This window comes from Diabrotica virgifera, chromosome 7, assembly GCF_917563875.1.
Source record: "Diabrotica virgifera virgifera chromosome 7, PGI_DIABVI_V3a".
Classification (NCBI taxonomy): domain Eukaryota; kingdom Metazoa; phylum Arthropoda; class Insecta; order Coleoptera; family Chrysomelidae; genus Diabrotica; species Diabrotica virgifera.
The window spans coordinates 96,970,865-96,990,770 of record NC_065449.1 but is presented as its reverse complement, the minus strand read 5'-3'; the positions used below and the strand labels follow the sequence as shown (position 1 = coordinate 96,990,770).

Here is a 19,906-nt window from a genome sequence, read left to right as displayed (position 1 = left end):
CATCTGGGCGTGATGACGTAATCGATGATTTTTTAAAATAAGAGTAGGGGTTGTGTGATAGCTCATTTGAAAGGATATTTAATTCTCTATTCAGTAATATAAACATTAACATAATTATTTATACAGGGTCTACAAAAAAAAATTTTCTTCTATTTGTCAAATTTAATCAAAGTTAATGTAATAAAAAAAAATATTTTGTACACCCTGTATAAATAATTATGTTCATGTTTATATTAGTAAATAGAAAATTCAATAACCTTTCAAATGAGCTATCACACAACCCCTACTCTCATTTAAAAAAATCATCGATTACGTCATCACGCTGAGATGGATGACGTCACTAGTATTATATATATGCCAAAAAGTCCTAATTTAAAAATAAAAATCGACCTGTCTGAGGATTTCTCTTGAAATTTGCCCATTCTCGAGATAATGAATTTATGCAAACTGAAACGTCCTCACTTATACTACAGTGTCGCACCTGCTTGATTAGCAATTAAAAAAACAAAGGGGTTTTCGATATTTTATTGCAGAAAACTGTTCGGGATTTCATCAATCAATGTTTAAAGAATATCTACGTATCTTGGCAACATTGAAATTTTTAGATAAATGTCCGATTTAGGGTTAAAATGGCCGATTACGCAATTTTCAATCGCTTATATAACAAAAACTATTAACTTAAGAGAAAAATCACTAAAGACGTTTTCTGTTTGGAATGATTCAAAAAACCTAAAAAAAAATTGTTCGATTCAAAAAGAATAATTTTAGGAAAACCCCTAATCTTTCCCCTCGCCTGGCAAGGTCTTATGCTCTTCAGAATCGCCTGTCATTGTACACATTTCTTCTGAATGACTTACTCAAACACATACTTAAATTTAAACCTTACAGGAGAAAGTTTATTTTACCCCCTAAATTTGCACTTTTAGATTCACCTGGTAGATACACGTGCACCACTAAGGCCTGCCAGGTAATGGTTTTTATCCTTGGTGTGCTATGAATTATCACTAGAAAAATTTCTAGCCTTACAGGACGACCGTTAGTCGGAGGGTTCACTAGCTCTTAGACTAATACGGGTAATAGTCACATTTTATTAAAAAAAATAGTACGCCAGTGAGATATTTTAAAAATCATTTTTGAATTTCTCGTTTAATTTATGACAAAAATCCTATCTTCCTTTTTTTTCATACGAAGCACGCGCCGTTTTCATGCAAAAATTAAATATTTTAACGCTTAAAAGTATTCTAATTAAGTTTTTACAGGGCGTTTAAGAAAAAGGTAACACCGTCTCTAGAATATGTAAAAAAATGAAAAATAATTGGGATTTGCTTAGTAAGAAATTTTTTGTAACGCCATTCGTTTTCAAGATAAACAAATTTAACTACACATTTTCTATGACTTTACGAATACAGGATGATTCATTAAGAATGTCCAATCTCTGAGCTGTAGGTTCTAGGATTTAACCCAAATCACCTAAATAAAATATGCCTCGTTACTGAGTTACAGGGTGTTTTATTTATAAATTTATTAACTATTTTTACCCAGTACTTTGACTATTTGACATATCCTTGTCATACTTTGCATAAAGTGTAGTTGCCATACACCCTACTAAATTTTGATAAACAAACGTTTCTGGCTACTACCAGAGGCGTACGACAGGGGACAGTGAATGGTTTACCCCCCCCAAATTTTACGCCACTGGCGGAATTGCTATTATAGCAGCATATTTCGATTCTGCCATACTTTCGAGGTAAATAATATACTCTTTATTCGTAACGCGTAACGCTAAAGTCATTGATTTTTGAGATATTTGAAGTTGAAAATGAAACGGCACAGCTATTTTGATTAATGAATTGCGCTTTTTCATTTTTAATTATTCAAATATCTCGTAAACTAATGATTTTCGTTACGAACGAAGAGTATATTATTTACATAGAAAGTATTGGAAAATCCAAAAATTATGCTGAAATATCAATTCCATCAGTGGCATAGAATTTGAGAAGGATCAACCATTTACTTTCCCCTGTACTTCTCTGGTAGTAGCCAGAGACATTTATTTAACATAAATTAGTAGTGTCTATAGTACCTACATTTTTTGACAAGTATGATAAGGATATTTCAAATACTTTTAAAGTACTGGGTACAAATTTTTGAAGTTATACTTCTTTAGCACGAGGGTGAATTTTTTATTTTACTGGGCGCATGCGCACACCGACATTATGATATTAGAGCTCAAACGTTATACGGGATCTGATTGGGCGTTAAAATATCTGTCAGTAATAATGATTGTTCAATATGGAGGTTATGGATAAGCAAATCTTGTGTATATTAGTTTTTATTGTTGTGATGGCAGAGAAAAAAGCAAGTTTTTAAATTGTTTTTAAAAGCGACAGGTACGTAATAATTGTAAATGTTTCAATATCCTAATAAAAAATTACACAGGTATTATTTAATTATTATTAATTATTATTAATTACCTACCTATTTGGAAAATTTAAAATGAACCTACCCAAAATAGTAGATATGTACCTAATGCTTTGATTTACACGATTTGATTACTATTGTTATTCCACAAAATATTCCTTTAATTCCACAAAAATCAAACTAATTTTATTAAATTCATAATATAGTAATAAACAACTGTCAAAAAGTTTATAATGTAAACGTTCAGTTGGCGTATATTCCCAAATGAAATATATTCGAAGGTGGCGCAATTAGAAAGCGCTTTGACTCTCTATCGGCGGGATCGACGGGACGCGGGTTGAATCCCCATGCAAGTTACTATTTTTTTTTTTAATTTTTTTTATACATTTTATGATTGTAAGTATATTATATAATTTTTTCAGAAAATACGTATTAATTAAAATTTTTGGCAACAATGTTCAGAAATCATTTCTTTGTGGCATTTTTGAATGTGTTTGTGTGTGTTTTATTCTTTTATTTTTTTAATTTTTGGTATTGTTTTAATAAAAATTTTTGGAAAGTACATAGTAAGTATTAAAACTAGTTTAATATTTAAATTAAATATAAATAAACTGTTTAAAGTATTTTGATTTCGTTGAAATCATATAATAGAAGTATAACTTCTTACGTGTGTACAAAGTACACACACATTCTTTTTTTTATTTTTCATGTCAAACATACCTATTACATAAATATTCACTATTTGTATCCACTGCTTTAAAAATCTTTGACATATCATTATCATACTTGGAAGAAAGTGTAGGTATTGCACATCCTACTAAAATATGTTAAATAAACCTACCTGGCTACTACCAGAGGCGAACGACAGGGGAAGTGAACGGTTGACCCTTGCCACATTCTACGCCACTGGCGGAATTACTATTTTCGGTCAATTTTTCGATTCTCCAATACTTGCTATGTAAATAATCCCAAATTCCGCCAGCGGCGTAAAATTTGGGAAGGGTAAACCATCCACTGTCCCCTGTCGTACGCCTCTGGTAGTAGCCAGAAACGTTTGTTTATCATAATTTAGTAGGATGTACAGTACCTACATTGTCTGACAAGTATGATAAAGATATGTCAAATAGTTTTAAAGCACAGGGTAAAAATAATTATTAAATATTTAAATAAAACACCCTGTAACTCACTAAGGAGCCATATTTTATTTAAGTGATTTGGGTTTAATCTTAATATTTTGAGGTGTAGAATCTACAACTCAGAGATTGGACATTTTTAATGAATCACCCTGTATACATTCATAGGTAGAAACTTAATTGGAATTTTTTTTGGAAGCGGTAAGATATATTTTTTTGCAAGAAAACGGAGTGAAAACGTATGAAAAAAAGGAAGATATATTTTTTGTCACAAATTGAATGAGGTATTAATGAATGAGTCCTAGAAATATCTCAGTGGCGTACTATTTTTTTTTCTTTAAAAAATTAGACCTTTACCCATATGCGCGCCAATGGTGAATCTAAAATTCTTAATTGTATGTCAAAAAATGCACAATAACTACCTCTTAAAACCCACCAAATTGTGTATTTCTTTTTTCTTCAACGCCCTGGATTTACTATAATATAATATATAATATAATATATAACTATAACGGATGTCATTACAAAAATTTTTTACTAAGCAAACCCTAAATATTTTTCAGTGACGGTGATCTGGTTCAGTATCTATCCTAGAGACGGTGTTACTCCTTTTTTCTGAAACACCCTGTATAGATGAAGAAGGGTAAATACATTGATTTAGATTATATTTTACAATTTCACTCAGTTTCATTTTTCAATAGGCTCAACACTTTGGAAATTCACTTACGAAACTTTTTCTGCTCGATTCATGCAGTAAAGAATTATTTTCGAACTTGAAAAATAGGTTAAGGAGCTTTACATAATAACGCTAGTGAAAGATATGTTTGCCCATCGATAAACAAATCCTCCACCAAATGACAGTGTAGACGAATTATTGTTCTGAAAAACTTGCTATTTGTAAAGATTTTGGGTTTTATAATACAATTTGGTAAAGATTTGTTCGATAACGAAGTACACAGGACCACGTAAAAAAAGTGATTGGTATATACACGGTGTCCAGAAACTCTACCGACAAACGAAGACAGGAGATTCCTCAGATAATTTTAAGACAATTTACCCCAATTCATCTAGTCCGAAAATGCTTCCTAAAGGAGCTAGAGCTATTTAAAGATGGCGTCTGGTAATTAGTTTTTCTTAAATATCTCCAGAACGCTTCTATTTAGAAAAATGAAAATTGGTACACATATTTATTTTCCAGAGATAAATCGATTCCATCTATTGCAAATTTCTAGTACCTGTCATAGGCATCCGTTTTGGGTAGGGAAACAGTTATATTATCGCATAACTTTTTTGTTTTTAATTTTTAAGCATTTTTAGTCTGGATTATTAAAATGTAAGGTAATATAGTAGTAAAAGGTACTCTTACTTTAAGTCGACAGGATACACCATTTTCTAGAAAAATCGATTTGAAAATTTTTCGTTTTTTGAATATTAAAAAAAAATGTCAAAAAAAACCTATTTAGAAAAACAAAAACTGGTACGTTTATTTATATTCCAGAGATGAATAAATTTCATTAATTTCGAATTTCTAGTACCGGTCATATGCGTCCGTTTTGGGTAGGTCAACGGTTATTTTATCGCATAACTTTTTTGTCTTTAATTTTTAGGAATTTTTGACACTAAATTATTAAATTATGAGGTATTCTAGTACTAAAAGTTACTCTTGCTTTAAGTTGGTAAAATACACCATACAACAATACAGTGGTTTTTTTTGAAAATTTTTAATTTTTTTTTCGAATTCAGGAAACGAAAAATTTTTAAATCGATTTTTATAGAAAACGGTGTGTCCTACCTTTTAGTACTAGAATATCTCACAATTTTATAATCCAGTATCAAAAATGCTTAAAAGTCAAATATGTACAAAAAAGTTATGCGATAAAATAACCGTTGCCCCACCCAAAACGGATGCCTATGACTGGTACTAGAAAATCACAATGGATGGAATCGATTTATCTCTGGAAGATAAATGTGTGTACCAAATTTAGTTTTTCTAACTAGAAGCGTTCTGGAGGTATTTAAGAAAAACTAATTACAAGACGCCATCTTCAAGGAGCTCTAGCTCCCTTAGGAAGCATTTTCGGACTAGGTGAATTTAGTTAAATTGTCTTAAAATTATCTGAGGAATCTCCTGGCTTCGTTTGCCGGTAGAGTTTCTGGACACTCTGTATAGGGTGAGGCACATAAACGGTCTATTAGAAATATCTCGAGAACTAAAGGCATCAGAATTATGAAAATTGGAATGAAGGGGTTTTCAAGACTGATCTATTTAATGAAAATATTTTCATCTATTTTCTACTTTCGCTTATACCGGAAATTGCTTATAACTTCGATTTTTTAAATGCGACACCCTGTATATTTTAACATTTTTGGATTCTGCTCGATGCCTTTCTTAAAATATGAGGTTTTGTAATGTTACATAGGGTAGTTAGTGGAAGGAGCTTGTTGCTCCTGCCACCTTGTTGAAAATGTCTTTTATGGATAGGATGGAGTCTCCAATGAGATCAATGGAGAACCATGGCAACTGGTTCTACAAACGTTAAGCGATGCATTGGTATTGCAAAAAACGCGATGAATCGCCTAACTAAAATTTTGAAAAACAGAATGTCTCTCAAGAAATCAAGATGAGACTGGTGAATACACTTATATTCTTAATATTTTTATAGAGAGCAGAAACTTATACTCTTTGAGCATAAGAACGCCAAAGCATTAGTGTGTTTGAGATGTGATGATAAAGAAGAATGCTTTTAGTTATAAACCGTATCAAATACCAGACGTAATGTAGTAGAGGAACAAAGAATGTTACAGTATTAGATTTGCTTTTATTCGCTTTATTATTAAAGTTCGCCTCTAATATTAATAAAAGTCCAAGAAGTCTTACCTTTCATCTTTAGGATGCACAGTAAAGGTCTGCTTGCTTAACTCCAATATGGACGCCTCACTCTGCGGTTCCGCCGAAATACCCGCCCTTTGTTTACGTGGTCTCATACCTTTAGGACTCGTCGGATTTTGAACACGAATAACACTCTGAAATTTGTCCAACTGCGACCGTAAATCCGATATTTCGATTTCGCGTATCTGCAGCTGCTGCTGCAGATCCCGCAGCCGTTGTTCCCGCATCACTTCGCGATCAAAACTCTGAATTTGACGTGTCAACTCTTCAATTCTTTCGTCCTTCTGGACAAGTAGCGCCTGAAACAAAAATATGCTATTTAAATTTTATAAAGATGTTATAAAGATGGACAATATTGATAACATTAATGAAAAGCTAGAGGCATTCGAAATCTGGGAGTACCGATGTATCCTCAGAATATCCTGGACGACCCACACCATCAACGTAGAGGTATTGCGCCGAATGGGAATACAAAAAGAAATCCCTTTCACAATTAAGAAACGGAAACTTGAATACCTCGGTCATATACTGCAACTAATAATACATAGGGTAAAATAGAGAGCAAACGCAGACCTGGAAGAAGAAATCACTCATGGCTTGAAAACTTACGCCAATGTTTTGGACTAACATCGATAGAGTTAGTCAAAAACGCAGCAAACTACATTAAAATTGCTATGATGATAGCCAACGTCCGCAACGGAAAAGGCACACCAAGAAGAAGAAAGATGTATAGATACAACGTGAAGCAATTGTCCTTTTTTTTTAATTATCATCTTTTATGTAATTTAGGAGAAGGTTGAATGTTCGAATATATGAAACTTATGGAAATAAAAGGCAGATACCGAGTACCTAGTTTATTAAATCTTGCCCAAGTATATTTTCGCTCCTAGAGCATCATCAGGGGCCTCTGAAATAAGTAAAAAAACGCTTGAACACGTCAAATAAGGAACTATCATTCATTGTTCCTCGATCTTCGACATGTAAATGAGATAGTACCGGCATTTATTTTTTAATCTCTTTTGTCCTTTGTCCAGTGTGTGTTATGATATATGTTATGTGTTATTTTGACATTACTCCTATTAAACAAATGTCACGACATTCTACTAGGATACCTTCCTGATTTGACGAAGTAAGTCTACGTTATTGTATTTTTATTACACATCAACGTCGATTTTTTGTCAAAATTTTTCCAACTTTTTCTTTTTTTACAATGGATTTTTTTGGCTTATTTCAGACGCCCCTGATGATGCTCTAGGAGCGAAAGTATACTTGGGCAATATTTAATAAACTAGGTACTCGGTATCTGCCTTTTATTTCCATAAATTTTGTGTAATTGTTTCTAAAAACAATGACTATTTATATTAGTACACTTATTTTTGAAATTGATTGACACAAAGCTTTGTTGCAAAGATCAATTTACACAGAATGAATCTACACAGAAATGGCGTGGAGAAGAAAAACAAGCAAAGAAAAAAGAAGCTCTGCATGATTTAAAACCCAAGATGCAAACAGATATAATCAGATATAAAATTTCATAAATCTTATACGAGGTATGTCAAAAAATATGAATTTCGCTCAAGAGTTACACGGTACACTCGGTACACACGGTACACTCGGTACACAATATTTCGATATTTCACAATATCGAAAATTGTTAGTATTACGAAAAGTTGTTTGGAATTAAAAACTATGTTTTAATGTGAAGTTACGTCCTTCTAATAGAAAAAGAACTTGCAATTTTTTTTACCGATATCGAACATAATTTTTATTTATTGCAATTACTTATGATAAGTCATCCGTTCAGATACGAAAAGGTTCAATGTTCATTAGAGTTTTCACGTATTTTGTTTTGTGAAAATTGGCCTATCATTTTTATCAGAACGGAAGAGTTATAATGTTTCTATTAGTAAAAAGATGTTCGGTATCGGTAATTTAAGAAAAATTTGCAATTTTTTTTTTCAATTAGAAGGATGTAATTTCTTAGATATTAAAAATCCAGAAAAGTAATGTACTACACAGTAACCTTTATAAATTCTTCTATACATATCCATCACAAACAATAAAAAATTATAAATTATTACCCAAAATTATATAAACTTAAAATATGTATATTTGTTCAATAAATATATTTGACAATATACTACTGGGGAGATCTTTACTTGATAGAAAGAAGTTAAACCGATATTAAAAAAATTCTCGTTTGCATACACTTCATTTTATTTCATTATTTGATATATGATTTGATCCAGATTAAATGAAAACAATGACGATTTGAAATTATCGATTTATCGATTCTAAAAATAAAAGTTTTTAATTAAGAATAAGGTTTCATTTTGCTCGGTCTTCACTGGCTTTAAAACTTTTGGCAAATGCTTAAAATTAATCAGTTACAAGACTTTAGGTTTAACTTATACTTGTAATACCCCCATACTATTTGCAAGAGTATTGCATTATTTTTGAAGTTATACTTCTTTAGGCACGAGGGTCAATTTTTACATTCCCTGGCGCATGCGCACACCGACAGTACAGTATTAGTCGCTACATCTTTTAAGTTATGTAGCGCAAGTAAGGTGTGCGTGAAAAGAATAAATTATTAGTGTTTTTAGTAAATATATTTATTATAATTTTTATGTCTGTGGATTTGTCCTCCTAATAAGTATTATTGAAAATGTTTATTTTCAATTAATGTGTCTATCACCGTGATTGTAATTATGTCCGAGAAATGATCGACTGAATACAAAAACGATGGTAGCTGATCGGTAGAGCATTCGCCTAGGGATCGAGAGGACACCTGTTCAAATCCGGACAAAGCCATATCCATTTTTTTTTATTTTTGGTATTCTTTTTGTTCTTTCTAAAATTAGTTTAATATTTAAATACAATACAAAAAAACTGTTTAAAGTAGATAGGTATATAGGGTGAGGCAGATAACTGGCCTATTAGAAATATCTCGGGAACTAAAGGCAACAGAATCATGAAAATTGGAATAAAGGGGTTTTGAAGGATGATCTATTAAATGAAAATATTTTCATCTCTTTGCAACTTCCGGTTATACCGGAAGTTGCTTATAACTTCGTTTTTTTTAAATGGGACACCCTGTATATTTTTACATATTTGGATTCTCTTCGATGTCTTCTTTCTTAAAATATAAGGTTTTGTAATATTATACAGGGTATTTTAAAAGATAATTACGTTTTTTTTATTAATTTCGTAGCAACATTCACACCCTGTAGAATTGTAGTAGTTTGACATCTAAAACTCTACTTACGTTCAAATGATTTTTAATATACTCTACTATTGTTAAGAATCATTAGTAGAGCTAAATTTTTAATTTTAGCATACAGGGTTAGTCGAAACTCGGAATGAGTATTTTCTGAGTTTTCTTAAATGGAACACCCTGTATTCTTGTATTGTAGTGAAATGATATTTTATAGTACTTTTTTATTTCTTAAGCATTCCCTATACCTAACTGCTTTATTTGTGAGTTATTGGTGATTCAAGCTAAACATTAATTGCAGCAAAAAGTACGTAAAATTTTATTAGGTTGGCCGTGAAAATACTCAATCCCAAATAATTTTTCAGAAATAAATACATATTAATCCAGACTGGTCCTTAAAATTACCAATAATGGTTTAGCTATCGAAATACCTACTTAGTTAAGATTGTTGGTGCGATTAAGAATTAAGCACAAATTAAAGCAGTTAGCTATAGGGAATGCTTAAGAAATAAAAAAGTACCATAAAATATCATTTCATTACAATACTAAAATACAGGGTGTTCCATTTAAGAAAACTCAGAAAATACTCATTCCGAGTTTCGACCAACCCTGTATACTAAAATTAAAAATTTAGCTATACTAATGATTCTTAACAATAGTAGAGTATATTAAAAATAATTTCAACGTAAGTAGAGTTTTAGATGTCAAACTACTACAATTCTACAGGGTGTTAATTTTGCTACGAAATTAATAAAAAAACGTAATTATTCTTTAAAATACCCTGTGTAATATTACAAAACCTCATATTTTAATAAAGAAGACATCGAAGAGAATCCAAAAATGTAAAAATATACAGGGAGTCCCATTTAAAAAAACGAAGTTATAAGCAACTTCCGGTATAACCGGAAGTTGCAAAGAGATGAAAATATTTTCTTTTAATAGATCATCCTTCAAAACCCCTTTGTTCCAAGTTTCATGATTCTGTTGCCTTTAGTTCTCGAGATATTTCTAATAGGCCCTTTATTTGCCTCACCCTGTATTGATTTCGTTGAAATCATAATATGAAGTTAGATTATATTATAATAGAAGTATAACTTCTTACGTGCGTACAAAGTACACATACATTATTTTTTCATTAAAATTATAAAATACAGGTTGTTTCATTTAAAATTATTGACTTAGCGTGGTTTGAGGTTTAAAGAAATGGCGTATTATTTGTGAACTTAGAAATGTGTATTTAGAAATTCGCTCGTTACCTACTATTTGTGTGCAAAAGTTTTCAAGACATTACTTACTAGGTGAGCTATTACCTTTAAAAGTTTATCTCTATCTGTCAAAGGACCCCGCAGAAACCTTATGGGAAATGGCTCTCTGTCAAATGCTCTGAAACTTTGGGTTCTGTTAGTCCTTGATGTGTAGAACAAAAGACTCAATGGGCGCGTAGCTCCAAAAAATCATGGTTATAAGATATAAGCCTCTGCAGTTATAAGTACTGTGAGGACGTTTGAGTTGGAATAAATTAATTTTTTCGAGAATGGGCAACTATGGAGATAAATTACGATACAGAGAGGACAAAAAGATTGCTCGAAACAGCGGTGATGAAAACCCTTCAAAAATCGATAGTAAGACACTATGGGACAGAGCTAGAAGTAGAGATATGCGACGGAGATACAAGGTGGAGAACATTAATAAGTGGGTAAGAAACAGAAGAGTAGAATGGAATGACCACATAAGTCGACTGACAACACATAGAGTAGTAAAAACGGCGAGTGACGGTTCCCCAATAGGAAGACGATCAGTGGGATGAGTATGAAAACGATGGAACGACAACTTACTGGAGGGACATTGAAAAAACAGACAGAGTCCTGTCTATACAAAAAGAAGAAGAAGAAGAACTTATAATATAATGTTTGTAGTTCAAAATAGATTGAATGATAATTAACAATAAATAATAAAACATTTGATGGAAAGTTTCGCGAGAAACAGGAGTATTTTAACAGATGCTTGTATTCATCAGTAGACTACTCACTCAATCGAGATTGATAATTATGTATATCTAAAAGGTGTATCACATAAAAGCTTTATACTACCTCTGTTTATCAGTACATAATCAGATACATATGATGATGGTGATGATAATTTTATAGAAATTTTAGAATACTTTGAAGGTCAAAACAAAACAATAAAAAATTTCGTAACAACATATTACATTAACACGTAAAATTCTATCAAAATCAAAAATCCTTACCTTGTTACGGTTTTTAAAAAACCGCCGAAATGCTTTGTTGATACCCATGTTAACAATCACAATAAAATATTATACTAACTTATTGTCAGCCAAATAATTGAAGTGACAAAAATAAAATTTTAATCTACTTCAATTATCGATAGCATATTGAGTGATAAAGATAAAACATACGTAATGACGGAGTTATACTTATATTGGGACCCATGAGTATTTTTGAATCAGGCACAAACGAAATAGATGATTTCAAGGGTATCAGATTAGAAAAATAAAAATTAACATAATTATTTATTATCTAAAAGATAACTTCTGTTTACTGTTGTGTTTATATGGGATTGGACACAATTTATTGTAAATATAATTAGATACCTCACAATAAAATACTGAAAAACGTTTGTTTTCTATACTTCCACAAAATTTATTACAACTATGTTATTACTACAGCTGTTTCGGCAAAGTGCCTTTCATCCCTTGAGAAAGGCACTTTGCCGAAACAGCTGTAGTAATAACATAGTTGTAATAAATTTTGTGGAAGTATAGAAAACAAACGTTTTTCAGTGTTTTATTGTGAGATAAAATCAACTTCCATCAAGTAACGGTCGAATCCATCAATAATTAGATACATTTTTACCTAAAAAAATTTGACTTTCCGATTTCTACTCTGGAAATCTTTTCCAAAAAGGTTATTAATAAATAAAATAAGAAAATCTACGGTTTCGTTTTGATTTAAATCTGTCTCCCTCCATCCTCCGATAGTACTATTTCTAGGTCTACCTGTTGTCAAGGAGGCTCTGCAGAAGACAAATTTACACCAACACGACCGTAGTTTCTCGATATAAATTAAAACTATTTATATCGCAGTATGGTTGGAACGCCCTCTAATGGGGAATAAGTGAAATGAATTTCGACTCAATTCAAGTTCTCTGTTTAACCCAGGTACGACAATACCAAAAGGCACCGCTAGGAAAATATTCCAATTTGCGGTTCAGCGAACTCGTATGAAACGAGTCTGTGTATTCTAATACAGAGTATGGCATTAGCAAAATAAGACAATCTACGGTTTCGTTTTGATTTAAATCTGTCTCCCTTGACAACAGGTAGACCTAGAAATACTACTATCGGCGGATGGAGGGAGACGGATTTAAATCAAACGAAACCGTAGATTTTCTTATTTTACTAATGCCATACGCTGTATTAGAGTACACAGACTCGTTTCATACGGGTTCTCTGGTATTGTCATACCTGGGTTAAACAGAGAACTTAAATCGAGTCGAAATTCATTTCACTTATTCCCCGTTAGAGGGCGTTCTAACCATACTGCGATATAAATAGTTTTAATTTATATCGAGAAACTACGGTAGTGTTGGTGTAAATTTGCCTTCCTCAGAGCCTCTTTGACAACAGGTAGACTTAGAAATAGTACTATCGGAGGATAGAGGGAGACAGATTTAAATCAAAACGAAACCGTAGATTTTCTTATTTTACTAATGCCATACTCTGTATTAGAGTACACAAACTCGTTTCATACTGGTTCTCTGAACCGCAAATTGGAATATTTTCCTAGCGGTGCCTTTTGGTATTGTCATACCTGGGTTAAACAAAGAACTTAAATCGAGTCGAAATTCATTTCAATTATTAAATAAATTGTGTACCAAAGAGTGTATAACCGCCAAGGTGTTGAGGAGGTTACGTCTTTTTCAAAGTTGAGGTTGACATACTTGGTCATAGTGTTGTAGGCAACAGCTATTCTTCGACGAAAATTATCTGAGGGTGGATGTTTTCAAATCCGCAAGAAAAAAGTTTTCCTGTATGTATTTCCGGTGGATGTTTTATGAACTATGGTACCTACATCAAATTCTGATTATTTTGCGTGTCTCTGCATTATTTTTCTATGCTGCATGCGATTGTACAGACCCGCGCCATCCACGTGTGTTATGTGTGTGGCGCACATAGGCGCCAGCAATTAAGGGCCGCCACTAGAGTTGTTACAAAAATTTTACGTGACGATTTTTAAAGAACTGTGTATTTTTGGGCGCCATTAAAGTGCACAGGCATTATCACGTGCTGGCATGGCACTGATTCTGTATTGCATATGTAATTGTGTATGATTGAAAAAGTTGTCTTACATTTTTTATCCGCTATTGTTAAAATATTCTTGTTGTTCACTTCTTCTTTTAGTGTTGGCAACCAAAGCCTGCTACTTTCTGTCTGTAGTTATTAATCAATGATTCTGCTGATGGGTTTGCTACACATTTTTCTTCATTTACGAGGATGAGGGCATCTTCTTTGATTTTTCTCTTTTTCATGTCTGTTTCCTTCATGACTATTGGTACTTGGTACATCTTTCCATTGTATTGTACCCTCGGAGATCCGTGGAAAAAATTTACACCCCAAATTACAAAATTCAGTTTGGCAACACTGTGTGAATGTTGATAGTAACAAGATTAAACAGAGCTGTAATTTAGTCCAGACAAATTAATATATTTTTGTGCCAACAAAAATGAGATTTTTCAACCAAATGTTTCACATATGATGTGCAAAATAATTTTGAATTGATTTCTGCTAATGAGCTTGCTTTTTTTGTCATTAAAGTAGAAAAAACTTTAAAATTTATTCTTTATAATCATTATCGTCCAGTTCTCGTCTTATTATTTTCACTGTACTAATATCCGTCGACTAATTTACAATGATTAATGCGATGTTAAAACATTTTATCGTTAGCGGCTTCTGGAGTGTCTGAGACATATCTAATTTCATTGATAAAATGCACAGTCCCACCGATTTCCACTTGAACCATACTATGTGTTTATAGTCCCATGCATGTTTACATATCTGTGGTTTGTCGAAATCCCTGTTTTTGATGCTAGTTTGCTCGTTTATCCTGACGCTTAGTAGTCTTGCAGTTTCTGTCGCATAGAAATTGTTGCATTCACAGTGTATTCCGAAGATGTAATTCTTTTACCTCTCTTGTGTGTTGTTGGGTTTGGTTTTGGAGATAATAGAACTAAGTGTATTGGTTGTGTTAAATATTGTTTGTGATGTATTTGTTTCCTATCCTTTTTAATTTTTCTGATAAGCCCTTTACATATCGCCGGTCCGGAGTAAGAATGGCGTAACTGCAAAAAGCCGAATTTATCAGGAGAGCAAGAAACGATTTTCAAATATTTAAAATAGGGATCAAATAAGGAGTAATCAGCCAGGAGCATCGGCGTGACGTTTATTCTTGCAATGATGACGTTTATTTTTATCCCTAGTGGTTCGAATTTCATTATCCTTATTTAATCCCCCTATTTTAACCCTATTTACAGTTGCGTCATTCCTCATCTAAATTTTTTTAAATATTTAAAATAGTGATTAAATAAAGAGTAACCGTCCGGAGCATCGGTATGGCGTTTATTCTTACAATGATGGCTTTTAGTTTCATCCCGCTTGGTTCGAATTTCATTATCTTAATTTAATCCCCCCATTTTCAACCCTATTTACAGTTGCGTCATTATTCATCTAAAACAAGGTCTAAAATGGTCCGTATTTCAATAAGGACGCAACTACCCTGTAGTAGCTCAGCACATAGTTACAGTTCTGTCGCTTTTGTATCATCTGTACACAGTATTTTAGAAGTTAATTACGCAATAAACAGGAATTGACAAAATTTGCACTTACGTTATGCTTCTTCCGGACCGGCGATATGGTATTGTTGTCATCCTTGAGTCTCTTCTTGTGTTACTGAATTGTTTGTGGTGTGTTGTTTTCTTTTTTCTATTTTGTGGAATTCCTTGTTTATAAATGACAATGAGTAGTCATTTTTAATTGTAAAGACTGAATGACAGGAAGAGAAGAGTACTTTTGAAGTGTGTTAAACATTTAATTCTTAGCTGAGCGCTTTCGGCTTATAAAGCCATCGTCAGAGCTGTGGTCAATAATTTTAAAATACCACTATGAAGTGAGAGGGATCCCATGTAAGATTAGAAAAACTTCGTTCGACGTTTGGAAAAAAAAATGTTGCAAGCTGCCAACGTCCGCTTCCGATGGTAAGGTTTTTTGACCTTACTGACTATGATCAAATTTCTGTAATGTGTTTTTTTTAGAGTCCTTGTGCCTGTATTAGATGTTTTTCAATCTAACAACCACAATTTCACAACCGACAACAACATTTTTTTCCAAACGTCGAACAACGTTTTTTCAATCAATAAAAAACTGCATAAGAAAAAGTTTTTTTTTCAATCTTGCATGGGATCCCTCATCGCTCTCTCTTCATAGTGGTATTTTGAAATTATTGACCATAGCTCTGAAAATGGCTTTATAAGCCTGAAAATGCAGTGCTATAGAACTGTTCGGAGCAGCGGTAGACAGAATAAAGATAGTGAAGATGATGTCCAAACCTCCGATTTGGAGACGGCACTTAAAGAAGACGAAGAAGACATCTTGCTTCAGATCAAGATGATTAAAGAAAAAGAAATATTTCTTAGATTTTTCAAGAGCACAGTTTTCCTTTTGGTATATCTTAATATAAAACGGCTGTTGAGTCTTTATAGTTATGGAGCAGACTATACCATATTACGATTTATTAGACAGCTAGTTAAAAAGACATCATTCTTAATATATAATGTATTGTGCTCTTATATAAAAGTAAGAACGTCGTAAAAACAACGACCAAATACATATAGTGCGAATATATTGAAACTGTACACTCTATTCAACATGCTATTAAATACTTGATATAGATAGCCATTCTTATTATAGAATTTTAATTATAGATACTTAAAAGCATATTTTTAAATACAAAAAATTTTTTCGTGTTTAATCTACGGTATGTATGTTAATCAATATTTTTTATTTCAACATTCAACATAATATACATTAAGCGCTCAGGGTCAAAGTAGACAGTTGATACATAAAATATAAGGTTTATACTATTTAAAAACTATTGTATATTTTTAACTGCATATCAATCATAAATTTACCGGGATTCATGCATTCATGCTGTACAATTTTGAAATTCTCCATTTATGTAACCCGGCACAGTCGTAACCTTTTCGAGTTAATGAAAAGTGTTTGTGGTAAAAACGCGTGTATTATCAAAATATAGAACAACATTCACAACAGAACCTAATTTAAAAAATATAACTATAATATAATTTTAAATATATTTGAGAGTTTTTGTTAAAATAATTGTTTTAAAATGACCGAAGAGTGTTTTTCTATAGGGCAGTCTGATCACTTACCTATTATAAACATAAATATTTATTATTACATATAGGGGAGTGCATATAGATTTTCACTTCGGCAAAAATCAAACAAGATAGAACTTTTTGTAATTTTATTAAGAAATGTTTAATAAACAACATATCAAAAAGTTCTACTCGAGAAGTAGGTGCTTCATTTTTTATTAAACAAATGAACTACGAAATTAGATGTTTTTTTAAATAACTCCGAAAATATCAATTTTAGAAAAAAACTGACTTGACCATTGAAAAATTCAGAAAATTTTACAAAAAAAACCTTATATACAGAATTTTCTAAAATTAAATCTGTATCTTCTATAATTTTTTATTTATAACGCTAAAGTCACCCTTCTCACAAACATTGGCGCACTGTAAACTAACGTACGGCGAAGTGCGTAAGGTAAGTGAGTTATTTTAATGTAATTCTGTAAGTAATGGATCAAATGAAATTTTTCAAATTGAACATGAAAGAAGAATAATTATGCTATCGTATGGTTATAATAGAAAGAAATAAAATGTATGGGCATAAGTACGCTGTGGGCGGAAAGTGAGCCTTAGATGAATTTTGTTTAAAAATGATTTAAAAATGTGTAACTAATACAATTCTTCTTATAAAACTCTCAATTTTGCACAACTTACCTTTCAAGCATCTTACTAAATGATGTTTCATTCAAAAAAAAATCTCAAAAATTTAAAACTAAAAACTATTTTACTTTAGAGAAATGAAATAAACTATTTTTTAAAGAAAATTAAGAAAGATAACAAAAATGTAATACAAAAACCGAATATTACCAGCTAAAAAATGTTTATACAAAGAGATCAAAAAACTTTTTTCTGTAAAACTTACCTAAAATACATTTAATAATAAGCTTCAACAATAATAAATGTTCAGCAAAAACATTTTTTTAGCTCTTATACAGTATGTCTGCGTAACTTCGAACCCATTGATAACTTTTTTATTATCAGTTTTACGAAAAAAGTTATTCTTCATAAAATACTCTGCATCGTATATAATCTAAGATGCAATCATCAAATGTCAAATTTAATTAATGGTATACGAGGTATGTCAAAAAATATTAATTCATTCAAGAGTAAAGTACCTTTACATTTCACAATATCGAAAATTGTTATTAAGAAAAGTTGTTTGGAATTAAAAAATTTGTTTTAGTGTTTAATTACATCCTTCTAATTAAAATATTGTGAATAATAAAGGCACTTAACTCTTAAGAAAAATTCATATCTTTTACATACCTCATATAAAATTAAAAAAGTTTGATATCTGATGGCTGTATCTTAGATTTTAGACCAGGGGAAGCATTTTATGAAGATTGAGTAAAATGATGAGTATCCGTAATTTGAGGAAAAAATGAAATTTTTTTCCGATTACAATGATGTAATTGTATATTTAGACACAGATTTAATTTCAAACCACTTTTAATAATAGCATTTTTTGATATTCTGGGATATAAAGGTACTTTACTCTTTAACGAAATTCATATTTTTGACATAACTCGTATAAAATTGATAAAATTTGATATCTGATGGTTGAGTTTTAGATTTTTGACTATCCAGAGCATTTTATTAAGAATAACTTTTTTTCGTAAGATTGATAATAAAAAAGTTTTCCATGTGGTTCCTAGCTACGCAGACACACTGTATAACAGCTTCTGTATAAGAATTTTCAAATTGCAATGCCATATTCGGATTCAGCATAATCAAAAACAAAATAGAAACATATTTGTACAAAGTAAAATGATGAATTTAACGATATTTTTAAAATTATTTATACAAAACAATTGTTATTGTTTAAACAATTAATAAACAATTAGCGGCCAAATCTGCGAGTAGAGCTTTTTACTTTAACATGTATATAAACTAACAAAAAAAGTTTTAGAAAAATATAAGCTTGTTTGAATTTTTCCGAAACAATGCATCTTTTCGTTCTAATTGCACTCCCCTAATATGTAGTTCAGAGAAATAAGGGAAAAAATATCCTGTCGGTGACACAACCCCCTCCAGGCCGAAACCAAATTTTTTGAGTAGTATGGACATCTATATTAATAACCTATATGTTTCCTGCAGCCGATTTTGATCATATACATAATTATTATAAACAAATGAAGATCAAAAAACGGTAAATTTTCGCTTTTTTGTCTATAACCAAAAAGTTAAGTACTTTAAACAAATTTGAGAGTGAGAAACTCATAAATCGTATAAAAAACTTCAATATGGCGTTCGCTGAATATGTCTATTCTTATTGGTTGCTTAGAAAATTGCAATATAAATCATAAATTTTGAGTTTTTATAAATATTCATAACTTATGTAAAAATTAACTTAGAACCTTCTTATTACACGGAATGGTGAGACTTCTGGTCCTTAAATCATACCCTAAATTTCAAAGAAATTGGTCAAATAGTTTAAAAGGTATTTAATTTGTTTATCCCAAATTAATTTTTTTTTGCAACTCTATAAGTCAGAAAATCATGAAGTTATACTAATACTTTGGATAGTTTATGAAAGAAGAAAATTTATACTATTAATTTAATTAAAAAAAAAAGGTAAAAAATAATTCTAAATACTGCAAAATTATTTTGCAAAAACATGTAAATTAAAAAAAGGGGGGGCTAACTTCGTCCCTAATTGTCCTATGACAATTGTTTTTCTTTCTAAATGTGTATAAAAATTCAGTCTTTCCAAATATGAACAAATAATTTTTCTACGGGTAACGGTCAAAAAGTTATTCTAATTGTTTATAAGTAAGCAAAATATCGACGTGT

General features: G+C 31.3%; 1 protein-coding gene across 2 annotated transcripts in view; it reads right to left on the bottom strand.

Moving 5' to 3' along the window:
* The window catches only part of LOC114330751 (cGMP-dependent protein kinase, isozyme 2 forms cD4/T1/T3A/T3B), a 1,273,893-nt gene that overhangs the window by 1,054,040 nt on the left and 199,947 nt on the right, over positions 1-19,906 (bottom strand). Inside the window, exons 1-2 of one of the 2 annotated variants that reach the window (XM_050655750.1) lie at positions 11,910-12,059; positions 6,433-6,743 (exon numbers count right to left, since the gene is read on the bottom strand). In XM_050655750.1, coding sequence (XP_050511707.1) covers positions 6,433-6,743; positions 11,910-11,957 — 359 coding nt within the window. In that variant the 5' untranslated portion in view covers positions 11,958-12,059. Of the gene's footprint in view, positions 1-6,432; positions 6,744-11,909; positions 12,060-19,906 lie in introns of those variants that run through there. The other variant, XM_050655748.1, reaches the window with a different exon arrangement.